Consider the following 27,483-nt stretch of genomic DNA (forward strand, 5'->3'; position numbering starts at 1 on the left):
TGGTCATGTGAACAAACCAACTGCCTCAAGAGCACATCTTGTGAACTTGAGAAGAGGTGAGATTAAAGCAAATTCACGGGCTCTTGGGATGGCAAGAATGCTGGAAGAAGCCACATGGTATTGAAAAGCGGTTCTCTCCAAAGCAATTTCTCATATTAACCATCTCAAAGTGATGCACGTGGAAATTATAATCTGGCCAATTAATTTCCTACACACTTTGAATTTTGAATATTTAAGCGATGAAGGTAATCGTGCAAGAAATCTATCTTTACTTTCATCGTGAAAGACCATTAGAGACATAATTTAGGTGGTGTGCTCCCATCCGTCCAAGCTCAAAACTATGCGATAATTTCATATGTTTTTCCACCACTTTGAGAAAAGCTGAGGGGCTTTTCCACCTGAGTAGCGACCAGCGTGATATTAAATTTATTCGCACTGCCGTTTCCAATTATGTTCTCGCTGGATTTCCTTGGCATTTTCGACATGATGAAAGTAGGAATGAAATGTGCTACAAATTGAGTTCCAATATTATGTAAATAAAAACAATGTGCAGGAAGAAGATGTGCAACATTAGAAGGAAATTGTTCAGAACCATAGAAGCAATATTGTGCCATTTAGGAGAAAAACGCATATTATGAAATTCGCATATTGGATAATAAATTGTAATGAAAGCAAAGAGGTTGCATTCATAAATTAATCAAATTAAAAAATCAGCATGATTTCAAATTGGGAATTTATTAGGTGTGAAATATTTTATGTAAGTTTTATTGCATATGATTGCGTGTAATTTATAAAAATCCGTTCGACTGATTATATTTTAAACGATGGAGTTGTACAATCATCTAATAGAGCGCGCTAGCAAAACATTTTCTGAGCAAGAATATTTTGTTTTGAAAAAATGTGAAGAATCTCGTATTTTCCCTATTTTCCCCAAAAGAAATCCTTTAATTGTATTCCTGAGATAGTGTGAAGGAATCGGGGCATTGCAGTCCTGTTTTTCTCAGTGTATCCCCTCCATTCGCTCCGAAAACTTGCGCTCAGTTTGCTCTTCTCGCGACTTGACAGTTCATGTCTCATCGAATTTTAATCGATTTTCATTCTCCGGACGCCATTATTTTTCATCTAAACTTAGAATGGCTAGTGAGGTGAGAATTTTTGCAAAAAAGTGCCCTTTTTAGCTTCCATTCAGTGGGAAATTCAGTGAAAAACCCAAGTGCTTTGTGCAGAGAGTCGTTTGCTGTTGGAATTGTGGTGGGATTTGTGATTTTGCGTCGTGAAAAGTCCACTGAAAATTGAAGCACGCGTTTTCCCATAGAATCAATTTCAGATTTTTTCCCAGCGCCGCCTTTGCTCTCTTTTGTGCTGTTTTAGTGGGTTTTCGAGGTGTTCCCGACCTTGGGGGCGCTCTTTTGTGCAGAGGGTGTGGAATCGAGGGATAAATCAATAGCATTTGACTGGGTAAATGCGTCCAAGGTTACACCAGGAGCGCTACCTATATGTATGCCATCTGCATTGCGCATTTCTGCAGCGATGTTGAGCCATTGGGGGACTTTTCCTCGCTCTACTCGCGGAAAAGTCGCGGTCAGTGGTGGAATTTGGGGTTAGCCGCGCCCGCGACTCTGCAGAAAGCACATCTTGGCTTATCAGTGGACAGAGATAAGATTAATTGTGGGTGTCTCTTTGCAGACTTTGGGCATCTGAGGCCTAATCTACGCGACATTGAGGTTAAAAACTCGGAAGAGGAATCAGCCAGTTCGTAGTTTTGGTGAAGGGTGAAAGCCAAGCAATCTCTGACTTTGGGTGAGACAAAGGCACACAGACGCGAAAAGAGATTGTCTTGCGAAGGAAGGACGCTTTTTTGGACAACACAAAGCAACTGCATTTGACCCTCTCGGGACTCTTCCTCTATCCACTCTCACTCTATCTGGATTACAACTTGGAGTAGCTGCAGGGAAGTGGAGTGTGTTATGGCATCGCTGCTGGACGCATATGACACTATTCTAGCAGAGAATACTCCTCCAGTAGCAGCACCAGTTGCCGTCGCCACCCAGCACTTTGCCGACAATAATCGCGATCCGACCGCTGCGAATCCCACTGCTTCTGCCGCTTCAATCGCCAATCCGGGCATCGCTGCGAGCCATCTGGCCACTCCGGGCGCCGGGGGCGACTTGCTGACTTTCCCGTCGCCGCCCAACGGGGACGCCGTCGCCAATATGTTTGCTGACTCCTACGGGAGCGACCTCCTTCTCAACGATCACGGTGGCTCTTTGGAAGAAAACAACGGTCTCTCTAGTGGTCACGATCAGGACTGCAAAATTTGCCAGTGAGTAACTGCCCCAAGCGTGACCTATTTTTTTTCTTGTAAATCCTCAAATCCCCTTTCTTGCAGAACTAAATTAAAATCACCTCGAGTATTATCTTGTCTTCATGTCTTCTGTGAGATCTGCATTGCAAAACTATGCGCAACCGACCCAGCTTTGGGGTACACTGTGGAATGCCCTATTTGCAAACAAATAACCAAGGTGAGTGTGTGTGTATGCATATTTGTGGGTGGTTTTCTGTCTCTGAATATTCCTCCATCAGGCTGGAGAAGTTCTCACGCTCTCGGGCAATTGATGGGCAATTTGTTTGAATAAATTATAGAGAGAAAAACCACATTTAATTTTCACTCATATTTCAGATTGGTGCCAAGGGAGTTGCTTCGTTGCACTGCGACTACGTCACGACCAATATACTTGATTTGTCCAGCATCGAGCTTCGCGTGCTGGCGTGCACATCGTGCAAGGGGAAGGAGAATGCGATTTCACGATGCAACGACTGCGCCAACATTCTGTGCGCCAGCTGTGATAATGCCCACCAGTCAATGAGGTGCTTCGAGAACCACAAGGTGGTGAAGCTGGAGGATCTGGTGAAGTCGTCGTCCAGCGAGAAAATGGCCATCCACAAGCCACTCTTCTGCACTACGCATGCCACGGAGAACCTCAAGTACTACTGCTTCAGCTGCGAGGTGCCCGTGTGCAATGAGTGTCTGATTGCGGAGCACAAGGGTGGCGATCATGTGTATGAGATTATCAGCGATGCCGAGAAGTGTGTGCGCATCGAGGTGGAGAACTTGATGAAGGAGGCGAGGGGAAAGGTGGATTACTGCGACCAGGCGGCGTGCCATCTCGGGTCGGCGCTGAATGAACTGCAGACTCAGCATGATGTGGCGCGCGATTTGATTGAGGAGTCTTATCAGAGCTTCAAGGCGGTGTTGGAGAAGTGTCGCGACAATGCTCTGAAGGAGCTGAAAGCGCTCCATTCTGAGCGTGAGCTCAAGATCATGGATGTACTGCACAATGTGGAGAAGTCTGTGGAGAAGATTGACAATGCTTGCAAGTTCACGAAGCGTGTGTTGGATCAGTCAAATGCTCCTGAGTTGCTGAGCCTGAAGAAGCTGATTGGGTGTCAGTTCCTCAATCTTGTGAGCACAACACCAAAAGCCGAGAGCAACTACTCAGTGGAGTTCAATTCGAATTTTGAGAAGTTTGAGCGCCTGGCTCATGACTCCTTCGGAAAATTCCAGACTGAGGGCAGTCCTGTGAGTCCCAAGGAGTGCACACCGCCGCCAACCTTGCCCGGCATGCCGCCGATCCTGATTAGTGGCAATCAGCACGCCAATGGCTCACATAATGGCACATCAAGCAGCTCACAGGGCGCCCTCACGGGCTCAGTGACGGCCAGCAGCCCCATTTCGCTGCCCACTTCGATGCAGTCGTCCTTCGACGGGGATATGTCGGGTCTGGGCAATGGGAGTGGCAGCAGTGCCAGCGGCAGCAGCGGCTTCGCCCTGCCAACCAACCTGGCGCCCGAGTGTCCCACTCCGGCGCCTCTGGTCAATGGAGCAACGGTTCCGCCACCCACAACTGTGAGCGCCACACCGGCTCTGCCTGGACTCTCTCGCATCGCGGAGTACAACATTCATCAGCTGGCCAATCTCGTGGAGCACGCCGATTTGGCTGATCCCATCATTCCATCGTCAAATCCTAGTCCATCACCACAGTTTACTCTGGCCGACGTGCTGTCCGGTGATCAGAATGCGTTCAACAATCTGCAGGCGCTGGCAAAGTTGGGCCTCAACAATACACCAATAGCCAACAATCACAGGGAGACGAGCCAGAATATGAATCGTATTGGTTCCAACTGGAACATCACAAGCGGGAACTCTTTGATCTCGCGTGGACCATCACCAGGTGTGGACAACATTCTGATCAACGAATTCTCTGGGAATTCCATCATGCCGAATGGCACATCCATGTCATCGCTGAGCGATGACCTGACCATTTCCAACTTTCAATCATCCATCAGCGTTCCCGGCCGCTCCAAGGCCACACCCATGCAGATTCGCTGCAAATTTGGCTCTCTTGGTGCATCCAAGGGGCAATTCAACTCACCGCACGGCTTCTGCCTGGGAGTTGATGAGGAGATAATTGTGGCTGACACGAACAATCACAGAATTGAGGTGAGTTTATTCTATTCTAACTTGTGATTGAATTCAGTAGTTTTAACTTTGCTGAAATGTGTGTTTTAGATTTTCGAGAAGAATGGGGCATTCAAGTTCCAGTTCGGTGTACCTGGAAAGGAGGAGGGACAACTCTGGTATCCGCGCAAGGTTGCCGTAATGCGTCCGACGTACAAGTTTGTCGTGTGCGATCGTGGCAATGAGCGCTCACGAATGCAGATATTCAACAAGACTGGGCACTTTATGAAGAAGATTGCCATCCGGTGAGTGAATGATTTTGCAGGACACTGTGTGCAAGGCTCTTGAACACAATTGGATTGCTCTCATTGCAGCTACATTGACATTGTTGCTGGTCTCGCAGTCACAAATCAGGGACACATTGTTGCTGTGGACAGCGTCTCGCCGACTGTCTTTATCATAACTGAGGAAGGAGATCTCGTGCATTGGTTCGATTGCAGCAATCACATGCGTGAGCCATCAGACATTGCCATAAGTGGTGAGTATTTGTCTTAAAGTCTTCTTCCTTCATGTGTTTGCAGAGGATTTAGAGTTGCTAATGCTCTGTGCTCTGATTGTTCGTCAGGAAATGACTTCTACGTGTGTGACTTCAAGGGGCATTGCGTGGCCGTGTTCACAGAGGATGGCACGTTCAAGTATCGCATTGGTAACGAGAAAGTCACATGCTTCCCGAATGGAATTGATATTTCCGATGCTGGAGACATTCTGATTGGTGACTCCCACGGAAATCGCTTCCATGTGGCGTGCTTTTCTCGCGAGGGTGTTCTTCAGTCGGAGTACGAGTGTCCCTATGTTAAGGTAAGTTGTGCCATTCACTTTTCTCTTTTCTTACTCTTTCGCGTCATGACGCCTTTTGCCAATCTCCTCCTGTGTGTAGGTGTCGCGATGTTGCGGATTGAAGATCACATCTGAGGGTTACGTGGTAACGTTGGCCAAAAATAATCATCACGTTCTTGTGTTAAACACACTTTATATCCAGTGATTGTCGCGGAAGGAAGAATTCTCAAACCAAATCGTTAAAACATTTTATTGATCTCTTCGTGTTTATATTTTAATTTTACTTTTTTTTTATTCAATCTTCAATGCGTTATAATATATATATATACATACAATATTAGGATGAGAGAGAGAAAGAAGAAGAAGAAGAAGAAGATTTTTCCCCTTTTTATTCTTACACAAATAACAAGAAGAAATTTTTTTTTTCCTTTAGAATTTAATCGCTTCTACAAGTTTTTTTTTCATATTAATTATAAAGAGATAATTTTAGAGAGAACCTCAGTGGAAAAGATAGAAACTATTTTTCTTATTTTTTCCCCAAAATACACTAAGAAATAAAGAAGAAGAAGAAGAAAAAAAATGGAAATAATGAGAGAGAAAAAAACACAAATGAGTCAATTTTTAGAAACAATTACATTTAATGTACATTATAAGGTATTTATTATTATTGAACTCGATTGAATCGCGTTTTCTTGTTGTAATGAATGAAAAAAAAGAAGGGAACAGAGATAAGAATAAGGATGAAATGCAACTGAAGATAAATGACTGGTTCCATTAGCAAAAGAAAAACATAGAAGAAGATTGAGACAATGGACAGAATTATGTGTAATGCTACGAATAACGCACCTTTTAGTGTCTTTTATGTATGTACTCCTTTTGAACCTCACTTTAGTAACTGTAGACTAATGCCAACATTCACAATGAAAAAGAGAAGACATTATATATTGAATGAAGTTTATGTTCATGTAAAAAGGGAAAATTCGATGTTTTTTTCATTTGTTATTTTTTGTCATTGTAACTTTTTAAAATATATACGATTTTACTAAGCAAATACGACTGATTTATGTTTCTAAATATTAATGATTATGTAAGAAGTTGTTATATTGATTTTTTTTTAATTAACTCATGGATATAAATACAAACGACGTGTGAAATTTTTTTTCAAATGTAATATTTTTTAGAGTCATGATGAGAATTTTATGCAATCAAAGATGCTACATTGTGAACGGAACCGGTCTAAATAGATTGTAGTAGTGTATTTTTTATTGATACTGGTATCTTTTCATTATTATTTTGATACATTTTCCCTGTCATATTTCATGGTCCCTTGTTTACTATTAACTATAATTATTCTTTTACATTTATAAGGTGTGATGATTTTTGTGTGATGAAAATTTAAAAAGAATTTTTTACCTGTAACAGAACGAATTGGAGAAAGGAAATAACACGTACTCTTTATTTCAACCACAAATCTTAGGTATAAAAAATTAGAGTTTTTTTTTTATTAGTAGATTTCTAAATGCTTCGTGTGTATAAAAGGGGAAACGCGTATTCAAATTCCTTTTTATGTTTACTTTTTCGTCAATAGATATATATATACATATATTCAAATTGTCATGACACGCTGTACCAGAATTTTTTTTTAACGTGTGTGTTATTTTTTTTATTTGTTTATTATTTGTATTAACAAATAAGTAGAGATATTTTACAACCTGATTACTTGTTAATGTTACTTGGTAAGGATGCATTTTTATTAATTAATTTTTGAAAACTTCACAATATTTGAATTTAAATAAATGGAAGAAGAAAAAAATATGAGATGAAATAAAGAAGATGAGATGAAAAAAAGTAATGTATAGCTGAAAACAATCCAAAGTATATATTTGATGATATTTTTTGCCTTAAATTTTACATATTATAACATTATAATAAGGAGTATTTTACTATATATTTATATATTATACATATACATTGAAGTAACGGTACATAACGCTTTTTCGAGAATTTTCAGTGAATGTATAATTTGAATATTAGGCGGGAGAAAGGGGAAGATTGAGGAAGTGGTGAAAGAATTACATATAAAATGAAAATAATATTGAGATTTTGTAGGCAAAAATAATGCAAGAAAGCAAGTAAAATTCATCAAAAAAGAATGAAGTTGTGTAGAAAAATATATTTACTATTTATGAGAAGAAAAAAAAATCAAGAGTAATCTGATAAAGGAAACCCAATGATTTACAAATTTACACTTACACATTTTCTAATATGTAATGAAGTAAAAAAAAAGAAGAAAATTATGGAGAACTGGTACAGAAATATGCGAATGGAGAGATTATGTGTGAGTGAATGACAGGAATAACAGGAAACTGGAGGGGAGAATAGAGAAAACAATATGTATGTAAACTTAATAATATTGCGAGAAAACATGTTATCAACAATTTAAAGTTCCTCAAAGATTTTAAAGAGTCTAAATGATTGCTGATTTTTGTTCTATTTACAAGTTTTTAATCTATACAATTAAACTTCCATTTTCAATCACTCGTATTATTTTTTGTTTAATTTTCTTATGATTTTTTGAATGACTTTTACAACTGCTACCTTTAATGATGAATACAGAGATGAACAAATATATTTGCACAAGAGTTTTTGTCCTTTATAATTTTATTTTTCGAATGATGAAAGACGTTGTGTCGATGAGAGATAAGCTTATTTGTGATTTCCTTAATTATTTAGTGGGTGACAGCGGAAGAAATACCAGAAATATGAAAGGGTAATAGGATGATGATCGATAGGGCGTTGCTGTGACCAAGACAGTCACGGTGAGAAATTACAATAAGAGAAGAAGATGATAAATCTTTGTAATAACTATTAAAGGAAGAAAAAATGATATATAAAATTAATGTGTATCTTAAAGTGAAGCTAAAAAACAAGAATAATATTTAAAAATAGACTTATGCTCAGGTTTATATATTCATAAAATTAGACACAGTGACAAGTGAGGAGTATTTCATGATTTTGGCGTTGAACTTTTCGGAATATGTGGTGTATAATAGTTAAGTCTTACAACTTAAGCAGCAAACTGATTTAGAGTGAAAGCAAAACCCTCTGGTTTCATCAAATTTTATGCAGTGGAGAAGAATTATATTTTGAATTCTTTTTTTCTATAGATGATAAATAGAGAGAAATGGGAAGTGTGAAACTCAACTACAATATCCTACTAAAAAAAAAGAAGAAGAGAAGAAACAACAAACATTTACAAGTTAATAAAACACTTTAATAGAGTAATGTAGAAGGAGTGCATATTAGAAGTGCTCGATAATGTCACAATATGTTTACACAATATTTCATAGCAAGATGGAGAAAATAAGTGAAGATGAGAGGTAAAATAGTAATAGTGAATAGACACTGCAAAGAAATTATCAAAAAGTGCATAAATACACAGCGATCAACACGTATAAACTTACTTCTAAACGTAATAAATGACACAGTGCTAAACTTTCAATCCATTTTTCTCTAGTGGTATTAAGAAATAGAGATAATGTAGTGTGTTTCTGTAGTGAGAACAAATTGAGATTGTGAAGAGGTAAAAGAAAAAAAGCATCAATCAATCAACACCAATCAAATTTATCTAATAAAGAAGAAAATAAAAAGAAACTGACATTGGAATAAGGAATAGATATTGACGTGAAGCAACTGAGAGCCCCTTTTTCGAAAATATCCTGATATATAAATATATTTATTCGTGTTGATGTTTATACAAATTAAACATTTCGACAATTTATTGAATATAAAATGCATCTCCAAGGAAGAAAAAAAAAATGTAGTGAATTTTTGCTAGAAATCTTGTAATGTTGTATTTTACATATCAGATGATCAAGATGAAAGGAAGACAGACGAATGGAAATTTTATCTCTAATTAATAGAATGTCAATTTCAAAATAGTGACAGATGATGAAGAAAATGCTAAAATTAATCGTCAAGAATCTTTCTGTGAGAAGAAATTCTTTAATTTAAAAACCTTTCGCTCCTCTTTGTGGATTTCTTCAAACTTATCGGTGTTCAATTATCCTAAATGGTGTAAGACAGAAGCATAAAAAAATGAGAACTTAAGTCGATGAGACGACAATGTGTAAAACGTAAATTTTGACAAAAGAAAACAAAATAGTGCCATTATTTTTTCCTAAATATATATATATATACATATAATAAATATTTATATTAAAGATTAAGTCTTTTTTCGAAATGTAGTAATAATATTCACCTAATGTATGGATTGTGTAATTCATCTTCAAAGTCTTTTTTTTAGTGATGTAGTGATGTAACAGAGTAATATTTTGTGCTTTGGACAAATGACGAAGAGATGAGATTTAAGGAGTAATTTAGAATGAACCACATATAATTGAGACAAGGCATGCGCGACAAGGTGAAGAGAGAATTTGGAAATAAAGATATAAACATAAGCAATAATGAAAAAAATATTTACAATTTTTCTTATGTACATAATATAGTAAGTGTTAAATGAGCAGGAAGGAGTTTACCAAAAAAAAATATTACAAAAATTCAATGAAAAATCAAACTTTTTCCTAGCGGTTTTAGAGAGCTGGAATGAAGAGCATAAGAAGAGAGAGTAATGTTTGTTTAAGTAAAATAAAAAAAGAAATGTATTGTTAGGGAGTGAAAAAAAACAGGTTCAATCATGCTAGAGTATAATGTAATAGATTTTTAACTGTAATGGCGGTTACTTAATTTAGGAAACGATCTGTGGACAAACAAAAAAAACATGTTTTTGTAGATTTTATTTGGGAAAATTTAGAATTTTGAGAAAGAAGAGCAAAAAAAAAAGTTGTTACCGCGTAAATGCTAAATATTTTGCCCTTGCAATTTTTGAATTAGTCTCGAATCTCATTGAAATTTACAGAATTCTTTCTTCATGTATTTTATACTCCTTGAAAGTATTTTAGTTTGTGTTTTTTTTTATGTTGTTATCATCTGTTTTTCCTACTTCCTAAAATGATCAAAATGACATATCACGAAATACGCTTCCCTTTTTATTGTATTTTGAGAGATGGTGAGAAGGTGAGAAAATGATATTAACGGTTTCCGGAGGTAATATTGATAAACAAAAAAAAAACTATGTATTCAGTGCAATTATTTTCATTTTAAGCTGTTTTTATTTGACATTTAATTTAACTGTTTAAGAGAATAATCACTGTAAATTTCAATAAGATAGAAAGAAGTAATTGTGAAGAGAATTAAGTAAATTGATAATATGCCTAATATAATTAAACAATAACAATTTGTTTCTTGCAGAGCAAAAGTCTACGAATGAGCAAGAAATGAATATATATATATATCTTTTTTTCTCATATTCGAGTAAACATACAGAAGAAGAGAGATGCAAAAAATACGTATACACTTGGAGAGAACTTTAAATATTTTTACCATGCCTGTGATAAGTTTTTTTCTTCAGGATATTTTGTGTCCTTAACATCATAAGTCGGCAGAACTTTCTTTTTAAACACTTATTGAAGCACCTCTTTCTCTGTGGTGAAAAAAAAAGAGGAGAGATGAAGGAACCTTCTTATACATTTGAATTATGAACAGGATAATAAATTTATTGACGGTGAAAAGAGACGCGTTTTGAGAAATCGGTAATTAATATTTTGATGAAAAAGAGGGGATTAAATAAACTGACTTGGTCTCTTTGTACTGTAAAATATATATTTTCAAAACGAATATATTGTAATAGAGTAAATGTGTATTTTTTGAACATGTAATTGCTCATCCATATTTAAATGACAAGAAGAAGAAGAAAAAAAAAGTAATATTTACGATGGAACCCTGAATGATGGAATTATTAAGATTGAAACCCACAATTAAGAATCACAATGATAAGAAAAAATATTTTGTGCACTGTAAACACACGACTCTTCTATTGAATTTTAATACTTTTAGCCTAAAGGAAACAAAGATGAAATCTTTCTAAACATGGAGATGAAAAAAAAAAACGTGAGGTAATTTAAAATATACACAAGACATTATGAAAATTTTCAATTTCTCCGCAATGCAGAGTATGAGAGAGGGTGAAAGAGGAAAAAAAGGAACACGGTAAATAAAAATGTTATTCTGACAAGAGAAAAAAAGGAAAAACACTTTAAATTGCGGTTTGTTGTGATAGAAAATTTTTGATATATATAATTTTTTTTACTAACTAAAAGAAAAGTGAAACTGAATTCAAACATACCCTGTAGATTCATGTACAAAAATTGAAATGAACGAATGATGAAAGAATTACCTATTTAATATTAGTAATTATTACTCCAAATTGCCATTATTTTTAATATAGAATCTATTAAGGAAAATGAAACAACTATGAATTATATACAATAGAAATATTCTCTCCATGCATTTTTATAACATTTAAGGTGAAAAATTACAAGTGAGAAAGGAAAAAAAAATAGAATTTGACATGGAAATGAATCAAAATCTATTATATATGAAAATAATAATTCTATCAACACCAAAAAAATACAGATTTTTTGAGTGAAGACAATAGGATTAAACAATGGAAAAGGAATCAATAGTGTAAGGACTTGCAAAAATTGTAATTCTATGGTTCTCTTCTGAGCAATAGAATAATGTAAGGCAGAAAATTAACGCATAGTGACATTGATCAAAAAAAAATAACTGAGGATAAGATGCTTTGTTTTACGTTGATAAACAACAATATTGACTAAAAGGACGATTAAACTGCAATTTTTTTCATAAAATATCTCTCGACCACTGAGGCTATATTAGAATATAAATTGAGTGACGATGAAGTGTAGCTAATAAATAAATGAATTTACATTTTAGAGTGTAACTGTTGTTCACACCAACACACCTTTTACATTAAAACATATTTTAGTAATCTTTTATCAATTATATACATGCTAATGTGAATGCATTAAGAATGAAAGGCATTTGTGAACCCCTTTCTAAAGTCCCACATCTCTTCAATGGTGTATTCTCTCTTTTTTTTCCTTGAAAATCCTTCCGCCAAATGATTGTGAGCCTCGTGAGTGAAAATTCCAATTGGTGCACAAATGCTATGCATTCTTCTGCATTGTCTTATATACTTAGATATATAGAGGAAGAAAGGAAAAAAAACAATATAGTAATGATAAAAAAAAGAATTGTATAGTCATTCCATCCATATTAACAAAATTTTACACTGCATTGTTTTTTATTTGTTTTTTACCCGCCCCAAAAAAATATTAATATATACACTTAGAAAGTTTAACGGAAAATAATGAGAGAGAAGTGTAATGTGAAAAATAACTATATATATATATTACTCAAAAAAAATGATACACACAAATTTTTCTTCGTATCTAAACAATTGTAACAATTTGACATTGGGCGAAGAGATGAAGAGGAAGAAAATAAAAAAAAACATTGATGTTCTCAAATGTAGTCATGATGAAAAAAAATACCAGTGAAGTAAATGTGGAATAATAATAAAAACTATACACACTATTAGAGTATTTGGAGTAGAAGGGAGCAGAGAAAGAAATTAAATGTGCTATTGCACAAATATACATACAATTGTAACAAAAAAAATTGACAAAAATATTTACAAAAAAAAAATTGTTTAACGAAAAATACGCCTCATATTTTATGTCTTCCCCTATTAAATGCTATTTATAAAGTATAAATGATATTTAGTGAAAAAAAAACTGTGTAAGGAAATCATTGTGAAATATACTTTCTTAATGATATTTTTTCATTAATGTGTGTGAAAACATGAAAAGTCTATAAAATGGAAAAAAGCACATTTCATATTTCTCAAAACTCTTTGCTTCGTAACTTTTTTCCTTCTTCTCTGACAAAAGTGACTCTCTCTTTCTCACTTTATTTCTCTCGAACTTTCTTCAGAAATTGGTCAAAATTCTATATTGACAGCTAGCAAAGACAATACTAAATAAAATAAAATCAATAAAAATGTATTTACAAGATAAATGAAGAGAGAAAGAAAAATTAAACGTGGTCAAATATCTAAAGATGTAAAATCCTTTTCATTTTTGAAGTCATTCTTTAGGATCTTTTGATGAAAAAATTTAATGCCTTGTCTTATTACATGCATTAATAATTATGTAGCTGATGGAATAAACTTGGTGGAATCACGTTTAATGACATGACCACAGAATAGAAATATGAGTGTTGCCGTAATAGTATTTTAGAGAATCGAAGACGTAAACATCTTATTAATTTGGGGAGCAAGTGAGTGAAAAAGTGAGAATTTTATTGTACCAAAAAAAAGAAGAAAATCTTTGCTGTAGGTAAAAATATAGAAAGAAAACATTTATTACACTGGTGGAAAAAAAATGATAAGATTACATGTTAGCACTTATGATGTAAGAGAATATTTGATGAAAATTTCCTTCAATGAAAGCTGTGTCACTCCATTTTACCACGTAAACAAATTTTTAGGTGTTTGTTGTATACGTCACAATTGCAAAGTAGCAGTGAAGAAGTGAGAGAAGATGATTTCCTAAGATTTGGAATTGATGCTTATTTCCGAATTGACACGGATGACAAAGAAAGATGGACAAATAAGTCACTAAATTAGATTATAAGGAAACAGTCTATTGAGGGCTTAAATGGAAAGATTTATGAGTTAACTTGTTTAGAGATGAAACCAACAAAAAAAAATTGAGAAAAGAAGCAATGAAAAATTTCACTAAATGAAATATACCTTTTCTTTTTCACAAAAGGATAAAAGAGATATTTTTAACGAAAATGTCACACGTGAGATTCAAAGAAAACAAAAAAAAAAGAATATTTACTAAAAAAAAATCACACATAATCAAATGTAAACCAAATTAATTTACCTTTGCAACTGGTGACCACTTTGAAGAACCATTTGTGACTAAAATTGTAATGACTAAAGAAAGAAAAAACAATTAAATATGGAAAGTTTTAAGGTAACATAGAGAAAATAGGAAACAAATTGAGAAGCAATAAAATGATACTTTCAAGCTTTTTAAGAACTAAATACACAAAAAGAAAATGGAGATGTTTTGGATGAGGAAGATTATTGCGAAGAATGATATAATACAAGTGCGAGGAATGAATTGCGAGGATAAAAGATGAAATGGAAACCACAAATGGTTGTGACTTTTATGTTTCCCTATCTGAAAACGATATGTGTTTATTTTTATTTTTTCAATTTTTGCCCTAAAACCCCTGTTTATTTTATGATAATGAGAATCTCGAATTTTTTTTTTTGAATATAGTCTTTGTTTCTTTTTACAAACACGCAAGTCGCTTTACACATTTTTTACAACATAAAATATCTAGTTCAGCTAAGAGATTGCAACTTTACATTCCACAATTTATACTAGGATTAAAGAGTAAGGGTGTTTTTTTTTAATAATTAATTACAATAATATTGCAGTAAATGTGTTTTATTTTTACTTTGCAAAACATGTGTAACAAAACCGCCGTTTTAAAAGAATTATATCTGTAACCAGAACCTAAGAGGTGATTTTACATAATTTTGTGTCTCTGTAATACTATTATTTACAATATATTCTTTGTTTTTTTCCCTTTTCGTAGTCAGCGTTTTAGTACAAATATTTTGAAGTTTTGTTTTTTATTTATATACTAAGTAACGATCAACGATGTTTGGCAAGAGAGAGAGAAAATGATCTTGTTCTGAACCTCGTCTTCGGTTAGCTTTTAAACATGATAAACTATTATTGCTTTACTTTGGGTGTTGATCAAGCGAAGAGTAGTGAGAGAACTAAACATGCGTCAGAGTGTTTATGAATATTTTTTTTTCTAGAGATGACAAGTTGATGTATAATTCTATAATATTTTTTGATAGTTATTGCTGTTTATTGGATAAGGCATAGGCTATAGCATATACAATAATAAGATTAAGTGAAGATAAATGTAGCATAACAATTGGAAGATGAGAAGAAATGATAAGTATTTGCTCATAAAAAAAACTCGTTTTTATTTACCTTCTAATTTAGAGTTATTGTAAATGTAATATCAAGAGGTATTTCTTTTGTAAGAGAAAAATTTATGAAGAAACTCTGTGCCACATATTCATTTATTCGTGTGTGTGTTATCAAAAAAAAAATGAGAGAAAACCAACTTGCTAGGCCTTGACTTGTTTAATTTTTATTATCTGTTACTTTTAGTATGACTAAGTCATTCAAAAGAACGCAACATTTGTTGGAAAACCATTTATTGAATCAAAAAAAGAAAAGAAAAAGAAGATGAAGAACTAAAAATGCCTCAGAAGCACCTTTAAGACGGAACTGCAGAAATGAATGAGCACAAGTACATATCACAAAATCATTTTCCCTCCCGAAGAGAGAATGGCGAAATATCAGTTTTCGTTGGCTCTGGCGAAGGGATAATTTAAGGAATTAGGGTTGGTAATTGAGAAAGGAAAAAAATATCTTATATACTCTTCTATCAAAGAATAAAACTATTTACCACAAACCTGAGCATTTCTCGAAGGAATCCCAGTATGAAACATAAGATTATCTGTGTAAATAACTGCCCTAATAGTGAGTACATAGAGAGAGGATTTTGGAGCATTGCAGTTTGACTATATAGAGTGGACTTTCCATGTTTCCGAGGAGAAGATAGAATTGTGGAATAGAGTAAACGAAGAAAAAAAAAAACACGTGAAACATTACTTGTGTCTTAGTCGTCTTTGTCTAACGAATTTAATTAATAATAAATTAACTATTGTTCATGATTCAAGTATATATAAAACATAGAAGAAAAGAAAAAATATAGATTCTTGAGAAGGTGAGAAAAGGGCGAGAAAACACAATTTTAATGAAAAAAAAATAAAAATAAAAATACGTATTTATTGTATGTAAAACCTTAAGTAGAAGCCACGTAGCTGAAAAAGTCTCTAACAGAACATTTATTCTCACACTTGATTGAAATTAATAATTATCTAGTAAATCATAAATGAGAACGATGAAAATATTGATAGATGAAAAAACACCCTTGAAAACACCACTAAATATAAAGAAGAAAAAAAAATCTTAGTGAGGAAATGGAAATGTGGAGTGGAAAAAAAATGATGAGAAACCATCACAAAAAAAATATTTTAGAGATATTGAAAATTTTGTCTTCATATGAGGATGTTTTTTGATCGCAATTTTAAGTGGTTTTTTCATACACACCTTACAACATAACACCTGGCGAATGATTAAAATTTAGAATTTACAAGTGTTGAAAAAAAGTAATAATCATAAAAGTTTAATGAGAAGAGAAAGAGGATGGATGAAAAAAAAAGAATATTCAAAAAGTAAGAAAAAAATGTAAAACGCCTGAAATTTTTTGATCAGGGTTTTATGGATTATACATTATATTTATTATATACATATATACATCATACATATATATACATATATTATACAAAATTACAATTTTTGCTGCTTAATCGATATTTTATCAATATATGTATGTATTTCCTGATATATTATTGAATGCAAGAAAATAAAAGTAATAAAGAACTACAAAAAATACTGCTTTTCATTACCTTTCTTTTGGTTTTTCAACTTCACACACTTTTATGCTGCTTTTGACTGTGTTTCGTTACTGACTGTGAAGATCCCACGCTTTGATTCTGATGAATCCGCCTGAATTTAAATGCCATTTGATAAATATTCATGTAATATTGAAAATCACAACCGGTTCTGATGTAATCTGAGTGAATCTGTCTCTCCAAAGCCCGATTTGGCGATGTTTAAACTCATTTCAACTACTCTATTATAACGCTATTTAACTGTGTTTAGCCCCAATAGTCTTTCCTCTTCAACACATGAGAGCGCAATTGCTGAGCCAAGACACATCTCGAAACACGTGAAAACTGTACAATTGTTCAAAAAACACTTGCATAGCTTCACTCAAGAATCAACTATGAATTTTTCAGTGATGAAAAATCAATGACCCCATTTTAGATCATTTATGGATTAATTAACAGCACACAAGAGAGAAAAAATGCAATCAAAAGCACTGAGTTAGTTATCAGTTGGAAGCAAGAAAGGCGAAATAATGAACTCTGGAAGGCAGACACGAAGTCGAAAAAATACTCCCCCATTATCAAATCTCCAGAGTTCACTCGGGGGAGAAAAAAAACCAGGAAATAATTATCGCGTTCCCAAAATTAATTAACAACCGAATTGCATTCGGAGAAATGGAAAGAACCCGGAGATTAGCTATTGACCTGTTCGTGGAGGTTTTCTTTATTTTTCCATAATGAGATAATCATCGGGTTGCTGCAGAAGTAAGTTGTAATTTACTTGCGCGAAGAGTCAACACTTTGCAGGACAGGTTTGTAGATGCGAGACGCGACTGAGAGTGAAAATGCAAACCTTTCAGCAGATTCTGCGGCAAGTCCGTAAATTCTAATACCCTTTATTACAACTAGAGTTTATTGTACAGCGAAAGAAGTGATGAGCTCACTTGGCGATAAGATGCTTGAAGCCGTAGCTGTTGATCGCGCAGAACTCCTGGTCGCACTTGAGCAGGAGCTGGTACCACTGATCGCCCGTGACGCGGGGCATCTCGATGGTGCCCCCGTACGCGGGCGGCAGGCACTTGGGCGAGATGTGGTTGTGCAGCGAGTCGCGATCTGAGCCGTGGAAGTAGATCCTGTTGCGCAGCTTCTCCTTGAGGAAGGGCTTGAAGAGCGCGAAGACGATGTTGAAGAGCTTGGGTTGGTTGATGATGTGAATTCCTTTCACTCGTAAAGGAACAGATTCCTGCGCAGAGGGAGCTGTGAGTGACTTGGCTATTTGCGAGGGACTCTCGCCACGACACATACCTGCAGCCAATCGACAATCCTCTTGGCGAACGGTGGTGTGAACTGCCACGTCTGCTGCAGAGACAATCCGTCCATGTCGAAGATGACCACTGCGCCGTGCACCTGCGTCTCGGGCTCCACCATGGCGGCCTCCATGAACAGCACACAGCCCTTGAAGACCTCATCGAGGTTCACCTCCTTGTGCTTCCACCGCTTGCCCAGCTCCAGCAGCAGGATTCGCCGGCCGAGCTGGTCGCGGTTGGGGAACACCGTGATGATGTTGTGCTTGAAGATGTTGGCCTCCTTCGATGGCACCAGTCCATCGTAGAGATCCTTATGCTTCACCTTAAACCCGTAGTAGCTCTTCACCTGTGGAGCACAGAAATTTTGTGAAATTCACGCCCGCATCGCGCGAAAAAAGCGCCAAGGAAGCGCCACTCAATGAAGCGTGGAGGAAGTGTTACACCATCGCGCGAGGTAAGTAGATTGCAAAGTCTTATATATTTTCGACGCCTTTGGCCTGAAGAAGACAACAAGACCGCAAAAACGTGAATGCATAAAATACAAGGCATTCCACGCGGTGCGCGCGCGGAGCAATTATAAAAAATGTGGAAAATTAAAATATATATATATTGCAAAATTTCCTCCTGGATGTGACTTTCGTGATTTAAATAAATGCTCCACAACTTCTGCCATTGATGGACTCTTTCAATGAGAGGGGAGAAAAGGTTTCTGCGCTCGCGAAAAAACACGAAATGCAAATTTAACTCTTCTTGAGATCAATGGCCAAAAGTGACTTTTACACTCCCGCCAACAACTTTCATTGGTCTGTCCCACTTGGACTCTCGTAACTTACAAGGTTTCTGGCACTTTCCGGGTAGTATTTACACGGCCTTAAGAACCTGATGAGCCAACCATCATTGTCCAGCGGCAGCACCAAGTCTTTTTCCTCTGTAAAATGACAAAAGTGCAATTGAGACTATGAGTCAAAGGTGTGTAAACACCATTAAATGCTAAAGTCCTCAAGATCACTTGAAGATCGTGCAGCGAATAAAGGTGAACTCAAGAGTGAGATCTGGTGGGCTTTTTATGCACAGGCAACAATGGTCAGTTATGTAGTGTGTAATGCTTAAAAAAAAGAGTCTTCTTGTTTGCGTCTGATGATTGACGACTTCTTAATATTGCCCGTAATCGCACCAGTCTCAAGATTAACTGAAGGTCACGATCATGGTGCGTGCAAGAGGAAAAAATCAGTACGAGATTTGCAATTATTTGTCTCGCAGTGACTTCTCTCACCTTTAAGTAAAGTGCGAAGCTCTTCGGTGGCTTTTTGCTGTCTCTCCGGTGTCTCCCGCAGTTCTCTCTCTGCAATACTCTGACCCACTGGCCCTAGAGGATCCAGCTGCAAGGATCGCGCCTGTTAGTGACTCTTATTCGAGCATTAGACAAGCAAAATCCACTCACCTCGAAAGTCAGTGTGTATTCGCCCAGTTTGATGGCGGGCATTTCATCAAAGTCAGTCAACATGGTTGGGAATTCTGCAAGAGATTGCACACAAAAAAAGACGATCTATTGTGAGAATTCACAAGACTAACAAAGAAGTTTTCCTGTTAATTATCACAATTGGTCAAATTTCGAGTTAGACACGAAATGTGTGTGTTTGTGTCTTTTGATGCTGAGATTTGCGACTTTTGCAATGTCACAGAAATGTTCAACATACATTTTCAGAGGGTTTGGCAGTGGGTGGCGGAGAAAAAAAAATCTTCAGGCGCATAAGATGAATTGACACTTTTTTCCCACAAAACAGCACAACTCCCAAAAGAACAACAAAGCGGAAATGAGAACTGAGGAATTCACATAGTACGAAAAAAATGTCAACAAGCGCGATAGCATGAAAGCGACTTTGTTCAGCAAAACATGCATTTGGTCATGAAAAAAAAATAGTAGTAACTTTGAGGATTCACGTCAGGCAATTATATACGGTATGATTCAAGATTGACAATGAACGACGCACTGACTAAGTGCATTAAACGTGTGTGTATTTTGGTGGCGTTAATAACACGAAATAAGAAGCGACGAAGAGAGGCTTTAATAACATTGCGCCGATGACCATGAAAATGGTCGTTTTCCTTCTTCATGAGTGCAGGTTTATTCACCATTTACAAGAAATTGACACAGTGCGGAAATCGCGGAGAGAATTTTGCAAATGTTGCGCGAAATAGTTAAGCATGGAAAGTTGGGGAATTTCCCAAGAATCAAACACTTTGATTTTTTAATATATTTTTATGTTACCAATAAAAGAAACTCTCCGAACACAAATGTGGGAAGAACAGACGGTAAATCTTCCCAAAAAACTTATATGATGTTTCACAGCTGAGGAACTCCGATCAACTGAATAGGGAGAGAGACAGAGGAAAGTGGAACTGCTCTCACTGAATCATATTCGGCATAAGAGATTAGGATTTGACCCTATTCCAAGTTCACGATAAAATATTGTCGGAATTGCATGTTTATATCAGTGTTTCATTACATTTAAATTACTCCGTCCAGCCAGAGAGATAGAAAGAGAGGGAGAAAGAGAGGTTTTTAAGTAAATTGCGGTTATTAAGATTATGCAAAAATTGGAGGATTCCTCAATTCTCATGATTTCTATGCAAAATGTTCTACTGGAACAATTGAAGGTTCGTGTGTATTACTGGAAAATGTATCAATTGTAGAAATTCTCACTGGAAACAAATCTCACTTTCAATTGTAGAGAGAATTGTATGTGAAATAGAAATCTTGCGCCTTGTGTAATTTCTACCAGCGCGTCATGTGATAATAAGGAGGAAGTTCAAGGGTTATCATTTGAGAGAAAGACTTACTCATTGTGCGATAATTTTAATTAGTCAGAATCCGTGGAAAAAGGAAGGAAAATATCCCTATCACCAAACTTATCAGCGGGAGGCAAATGAAGTCACAGAAGCGAAGAAACACAGTCACTCTATCACATTTGGACTGATCATCGAGCACACCCAAACTGAATTATGATCAAACACTTCCGCAGATATTTCGCAATCTAAATACTCTTCTGCAACATTCTCCACTGGCGTGGAGTTGCGTTTCTCCTCTATGTACAGAAGCCCAAAGTGCAAGAGATCCTCCTCAAGATCAAGCATTAGCCACTCAGGCAAGGAGAGTGTTGTGCAGGAGTGAAGATATCACGGGGAAACTCAACGTGTTGTCGAAAAGAAACTCGATCTCGTACTGGAGGCCCATTTGATTAATTCCACAATTTTATTCCCATACACTTTTGTCTTGCCATCCACCACACGCGCATATATATCGTGTCTACACCATTTGGGTTGCTTTTTTATATACCTCCTCACCTCACTCTTAGCCGACTTATTGTAGTGTGAACTTTAGTTTTTGGACTTCTTTATGAAAGTGCCCACGAAGAGCGCCGTGGCTTCCACTACACAGACCCAGAAAGTGAGACACTGACCAGCAGAATCAGGGGAGATGGCAAACAGTCGAAGGAATGGTGAATGAACATATGTGGAGGAAGATTCCCACACGAAATTGACACGGATTTTGGTGAAATGCCCAGAGAAGATCTACTCAATTTCAGCATTTCTGTCGTTTTGCATACAAAAGGAAAAACAAGCATGTACTTTCATGGTTTCATTGTCACCTGCCTAGACCTTCTTGTTCTTTTCCTTGTGGTACTTTCTTGACCTGCTTCGGCTCTGTCATCAGATTCACAAAAGCTCCAGTCATCCAAATAACTATACTATACGAGTTATGCCACCTTTTTTCGTGGGCCTCCGTCGATGAATCATGGGCAAAAAGTAGTCGTGTGTGTCCGTTAATTGCAAGTCAAAGTCTTATTGTCGTAAAAACGTTCTTCACGCGAAATTACACGCCGGTCAAGATGAGATTTTTCCGCAGTTCATGCTCTGATAAAAAATTCATCGCAAATATTCATGTTTTCTAATTTAAGACAAGTTTTTGCGACAAGATCCAATCTTAAGTACACACAATTTGCTAAGATAATTTACTGGTTTCTGTGCGGATGAGAGCTTTTTTTCCCACACACAAAGAGCTTTGCAAACATATCGGGATTTCCGTGAAGAGGGAACACAAGTGAGCACAAGAGCTTGATGCAGCAACAAAAAAGATCGCGAGAAAGGTGATCTGTTATCTCTCTTCGAACTGTAGATTAATTGTTTCCCACCGCACTCAATTGCGCCGATGTCACATGCAGATTGAATTGAGCCCGTGTGGAGGTCAAAACCTCAAGTGAAGAGGTGGCAATTGAAAGGTGCAACAATGGACAAGTGACGAGTGAATATATTAAAATTGAAATCATCTCGCGACAAAGCAATATTTGCACAAAGAACATTCTTACGGTTAGTTGTGAAATTGAAAGAACTTGAGGGTTCTCCACCTGTCAATTCTCCTCGCGCTTCACCGATATCCAAACAAGAGTTTGCATTTGAATCATTTGAATAATGACACAGTGTATGTGTCTCTTTCGACAAAAAGACTGTGTACAGTGGGAAAAAGGAAAATCACTTCCGCCGCAAAAAGGTAAGAATTGGAAAAAAAATAATGCAGAAGGCAGCAAAATCCCCCAATTCCATAAATTACTTTTACCATTGAGGGGCTCTTGTGCAACGCGATGCACGTGAAAAGCCACGGAAAATTCAGGGGTGAATAAGTTGTGTTCTCAAATGCATCCACTGTTACAAGTAACGCGTGAACAGTGGCAATGGGAATCAATAATAATGTGACCCAACTTGCAGTTCAATTGCGGCAATTCTGAATATTGCAGAAAAAAATCACACCCATTTCACGAGTACTTTGCCGCCCCCCGAGAGAGTGAACTGATAGTGCGGTAATTGCTATTCATTTTAGACTCGAGTGAAAAATACCTTTTCGCTAATATTTATGCTTTGATGCAATCACAGCTGAATGATTTCGCGCCAAGCAGAGTCTGGGCAAAATTGCGCGCGCAAAATCCTCCTCGACCACGTGGACGGGCGATGAGCAATCGATAGTCGCTTCTGGATTCTCCAAAAACGCCCACGCAAGACTGTCTCTCTCTCCACTGAAGGTTAACCCAAGAAATGGCTCTTTCCTCACGCGAGACTCCGTCTCTCTGATTGTTCACTTTCAGCCTCACTCGCTGTGTGTCTCTTTGGCGAGAGATTTGTTATGAAACACTCCAAGACTTCCAGTCTCGGCTATCGCGTGGCATTAAAACACTTTCACAAAATCTCTATGGTGGCAATCACGGCAAGATTGCACTCCTGGGCAGCTTGAGTGATTTTCCAGCACGACAAAAGGGATCACAGTTTTCTTGTCTCTCAGCGCACTCTCTATGGATTGTCAATCCGGATGAGGGTGTTTATCACAAAATCTCCGCGCACTGAACAGCTGGCGAAACGGGTATAAGCACTCTATATCAGGTCGATGGGGCAGAAAAAAAATAAATTGTCACGTCAGGTGAAAGAATGACGAGGTGCTTCCAATCGCGAGTGTCCGGAGGTATTGACTAGCTGAAAATGTTCGACAGCCCGTGATATACCTCAAAGTCACACACATTGCACGACATTCTTGTGTTTGAGCAAATGACGACAAAGAGCAGGCGATTAGGCAACGACTCCCTCCCCTTCAGATCCACAACAATTGCAGCACCATTAAATTGCAAGAAAGGGAATCATTCATCACGCAACTCCCGAGACAAATTGCCCAAAAGGTCACTTGGAGTTTAATTTCCCAACACTCTAATGCCCCCGCGTGCACACTGTCGATCCGTCTGGAGAAAGACTCATCTGTTGACTGGCGCTGGCCTGGGCTGCTGCCAGAGAAAATACCTCATTCTCCATCTCCCTCCAGCCAGCACGATGAGATGCACGGATTTACGATTCTCGCGTCGACGGGGAAATTCCCCCGCAATTGGGGGTCACACTCCCTCGCATGCAATGCAAATGTGCATCGTGCCAGCTGGGAAAGTGCGCGGAGGCGAGCCGAGTTCAAGTACACGACGCTATTGTGTCCAGGAAAATCACTCTGGTCACCTTAGGGAGAGATGAGGAGATGGCCGAAGGACAGCCTCATGACGCTTCCCTGCTGAGGATTGATGGGGACAATTTTGCGAACAATAATGACACAATACATTGCGTTGAAAACAATCATTCTCCGTTAATTCATCAATTTGTCGAATTGTTCCAATCAACACTGCAGAAGATAACACTGTGCGCATCACGAGGAAAGTTGTGAAGATTCTCAAATAATTTGCGAAAAGAATGTGAAAATAAATGTATAATCCACGTGTAACAAATATTCTCTTACAAATCCAATGATGGCACGGTTTTTGAAGAGCAGCCAAAGATCAAGACGAAGAATGTAAACACTTTCAACATAAACAGCATTTTCCGTCTCTATAAATTCCATCGTGAGTGTGGAAAATGACTAATTATATGGACAGCAAATGGGAATTATATAATTTCATTTGAGTTGCATGATTGCACGTCGCATCCGCGGAAATGATCTTAACACAGGCAATTTCGCTGAAGACACTTTTCTCCCTACTGTGTCCTCAAATCGTCAATCATTTCCACGCGGGCGCACCCAATTGTCAACCTTGGAGTTTAGTCTTTCGCTCTCTAATTTCCCATTTACAAAATAACAAGCAAAATAACAACTATTCCTCATAATCTTCCAAAGTAATTTTTCTTGACGATGGAGACAAAGTTCAATTGTCGGAAGATTCTCTTCTGACGATCAAATGATGAAAGAGCTGTGAATCAGAAAATCCCCGCATACAAAGTCCACTTTCGTAGCCTTATAATTACCATAAGCTCGGGCATTTGCTCACAATTGACTTGGGCAATTGTACGAATAGAGTGGAAGTGTAAACACTGACGCAGCGGATAATTAAGCTGGAACCACATCAGGCGATCTCGCGACTCCAGAGACTTTGGAACTGTATGCTGATCTGGTGAGTCCGATTGATTGATTACAGAGGGGAAATGATGAGCCTCATTGTCTCCAGGATTTTCACGTGCCGGCGCACAATCTTTCTTCGCGCCCACGTAAGTTAAACAAGGAAATCTCCTCGGAAATCTCTCATATCTAATTTCACGCTTTGTATTGAAGGAAATGGCCTGTTGTTTTTTTCTCTCTCACTGTTAAAACCGTAAATGACAAGAGATAGATAATAAAAATACAATAAGAGACAGAGGAAGGTCAATTTCATATTCATAAAATTCTGATTTTAGGTATGAAAAGCCATTGCAAAAAATCAATCAACAATTTATGACACTTTTGTTCATACGCTCAGTATAAAACGTCATAAAAATGATTAAGATAAGAAATTTCCGTAGTCACAAATGGTGAAAAAGGTTAAAAAGATAATTAAACGACACCGGACTTTGAGGTATTTCTCACTTGCTTCAACGTCATGTTTAAGTGAATCATGAAAAATATGTATATTTTGTAAATATTTGTGTGCATTTCTGTAAAAAAAACACACACAATTGATGAATAATTTAAAAGCCATCTTTGTCATTTTTGTACACATTCCAAATGCACTTGGCAAAACAAAAAGCAGCTCAATTTCTTAAAGCAATTAAGCATTTTGTTCTGTAAATAGTCATTAAAGAGAACGCAGAAAAACAGTTTTCTCATTCATGATGAATTCAATAAAAATATTCATTAAAACGCATCGAACGTAAAAGATTTAATCAGATTTTACGTGATCGTATTGAAAAGATCAAGCGCAAATTATGCAATATTTTCATTATTCTTTTAGCAATTTAACTCGTGGGCGCAGAGAAAATAACACATCTCAAACATTTCCTGGCTGGCAAATTAACGGGGAATCTCTTACTTGCGAGTGATCGTGAGTGAAAATAGGAAAATCTCACACTCCCAGAAGAGATCATGGGAAATGGGATGATCGACACGTGAAAGCTGCTTCCGATCGTTTTTTTCCCCTGGACAGCGCCCAGCAGGAAGAGCTGTCTCTAAATTGCTATATTGTGAGAGAACCATGGAAAATACCTGGCATTCCCGTGTTGAGGGCAGTTTTTACTTGGGTCTTATCTTCTCATACATGTAGCTCTGCAGAATATTCTTTCCGGGCACTGTCATTTTCTTCTGCAGGAAGTGAAACTGCTGCGCCGCAAATTCGTACAATTCATTCTCCATCTTCCACACTTCGCTGTCCTGAATTTTGTCCACTGTTTCGTGATTGGGTGCAATTTTGGACGTTGTCTGCCTCAAATGGCTTCTGTTGGAGTTCATGAAGTGATCAAGTGAGCCGCGAAAGAGTCGCGGCAGCGAAGCCTCGAGGAGAGAGATGAAGTCCTCCATTTGCTCAGTCAGTCCCACAAGGGCGTACTCGTGCACCAGATTGCGCTTGGCCTGGGAGAGGGCCCATGGATTGCCGGGCTCCCAGCACTCGGCGGCGTGGCCGCAGAAGAAGGGAATCTGCAGCCACATGAGCTTGGGATCACAGTCCGCCTGCTTCAGCTCCACGCACTCGTCGAATGTCATCTTGTCGCCCGCTTTTCGACGCACCAGATTCGGTCTGTAGTTGTCGCCGTAGCGGAGGAAGTAGTAGTAGGAGACCAGCCTGTCCAGAGGCTTCCGGATCAAGTTGATGTACAGCGGCTTTGCGGGCATTCCGAATCTGCAATGGCAATTCAGCACGGATTGTGGGATATCTGATCAATCAGGAGAGCTCTCGGGACTCACTTGGAAAAATCCAGGAACGCCATGTGACCGTGATACAGCGCTGGCTTCATTTGCTTCCACGCTGTAATGTTCCGGACAAAGTCAATTTGATTTGGCAGCGACAACACGTGCATATTCCCAGTAATGTTGATGTGGAGCACGTGAAAGTGGTTCTTCTTGCACAGATCGTACGCCAGATTGACGAAGGATGTTGATCCAGTCTTTGGGACGCGGTTGTAAATCACAATAAGGTTTTCGTTGAAATCATAAGTATCCTCTTGCCGCTTCTCCTCCGCTGCACCCAGACTCGCTCTCTCGCTGCCATCTCCAGCTTTTGTGCCTGCAATCCACAGGATTAGAAGCACATCAGGAATAGATCATGTTAAGAATACTAACCTGAACTCTTCCTTGTTTCCTCCAGTTTCGCGGAAAGGATGTAGTTGTAAAAAACACTTATTGCTATGATAAGTAAAATAGCAGCAACAAGGATGCATTTTGGTTTAGTCACGTTAAATTGGTATCTCATGATGTGAGGAGGGGTCCTAAGTACTACTTTAAGTCATTTTGGGCCACTAAAGAGGTTCTAAAGTTAGAGATTTTGTACAAAACACATTTTAAGAAAAAATTCCGTATG

General features: G+C 37.3%; 3 protein-coding genes across 8 annotated transcripts; 1 reads left to right on the plus strand and 2 right to left on the minus strand.

The window, feature by feature from the left end:
* Positions 1-1,094: 1,094 nt before the first annotated feature.
* On the plus strand, positions 1,095-16,583 carry LOC132263193 (brain tumor protein). 2 transcript variants are annotated; one of them, XM_059762839.1, is made up of 8 exons: positions 1,095-1,145; positions 1,687-2,323; positions 2,390-2,522; positions 2,681-4,501; positions 4,571-4,764; positions 4,834-4,997; positions 5,085-5,317; positions 5,397-16,583. In XM_059762839.1, the coding sequence occupies exons 2-8, from the start codon at positions 1,968-1,970 to the stop codon at positions 5,499-5,501; spliced, it is 3,006 nt and encodes a 1,001-aa protein (XP_059618822.1). In that variant the 5' UTR covers positions 1,095-1,145; positions 1,687-1,967; the 3' UTR covers positions 5,502-16,583. The 2 variants fall into 2 exon arrangements, with proteins under 2 accessions (XP_059618822.1, XP_059618821.1); XM_059762838.1 differs by lacking the exon at positions 1,095-1,145 and adding an exon at positions 1,414-1,458.
* LOC132263196 (alpha-tocopherol transfer protein-like) lies at positions 5,575-26,278 on the minus strand. Of its 5 annotated transcripts, none has more exons than XM_059762843.1 (6): positions 26,175-26,278; positions 19,587-19,660; positions 19,419-19,524; positions 18,979-19,073; positions 18,144-18,491; positions 5,575-18,081 (listed from the first exon to the last, which is right to left on the minus strand). In XM_059762843.1, exons 1-6 carry the CDS (start codon positions 26,179-26,181, stop codon positions 17,779-17,781), a joined length of 933 nt encoding a protein of 310 aa, XP_059618826.1. In that variant the 5' UTR covers positions 26,182-26,278; the 3' UTR covers positions 5,575-17,778. The 5 variants fall into 5 exon arrangements, with proteins under 5 accessions (XP_059618826.1, XP_059618829.1, XP_059618827.1 ...); XM_059762846.1 differs by lacking the exon at positions 26,175-26,278 and adding an exon at positions 23,039-23,946; XM_059762844.1 differs by lacking the exon at positions 26,175-26,278 and adding an exon at positions 20,987-21,416.
* Positions 26,202-27,483, minus strand: LOC132263195 (heparin sulfate O-sulfotransferase). Its single transcript, XM_059762842.1, has 3 exons — positions 27,246-27,483; positions 26,871-27,189; positions 26,202-26,805 (listed from the first exon to the last, which is right to left on the minus strand). Exons 1-3 carry the CDS (start codon positions 27,373-27,375, stop codon positions 26,202-26,204), a joined length of 1,053 nt encoding a protein of 350 aa, XP_059618825.1. The 5' UTR covers positions 27,376-27,483.

This window comes from Phlebotomus argentipes, unplaced genomic scaffold (genome assembly GCF_947086385.1).
Source record: "Phlebotomus argentipes unplaced genomic scaffold, Phlebotomus argentipes genome assembly contig_15, whole genome shotgun sequence".
NCBI lineage: Eukaryota > Metazoa > Arthropoda > Insecta > Diptera > Psychodidae > Phlebotomus > Phlebotomus argentipes.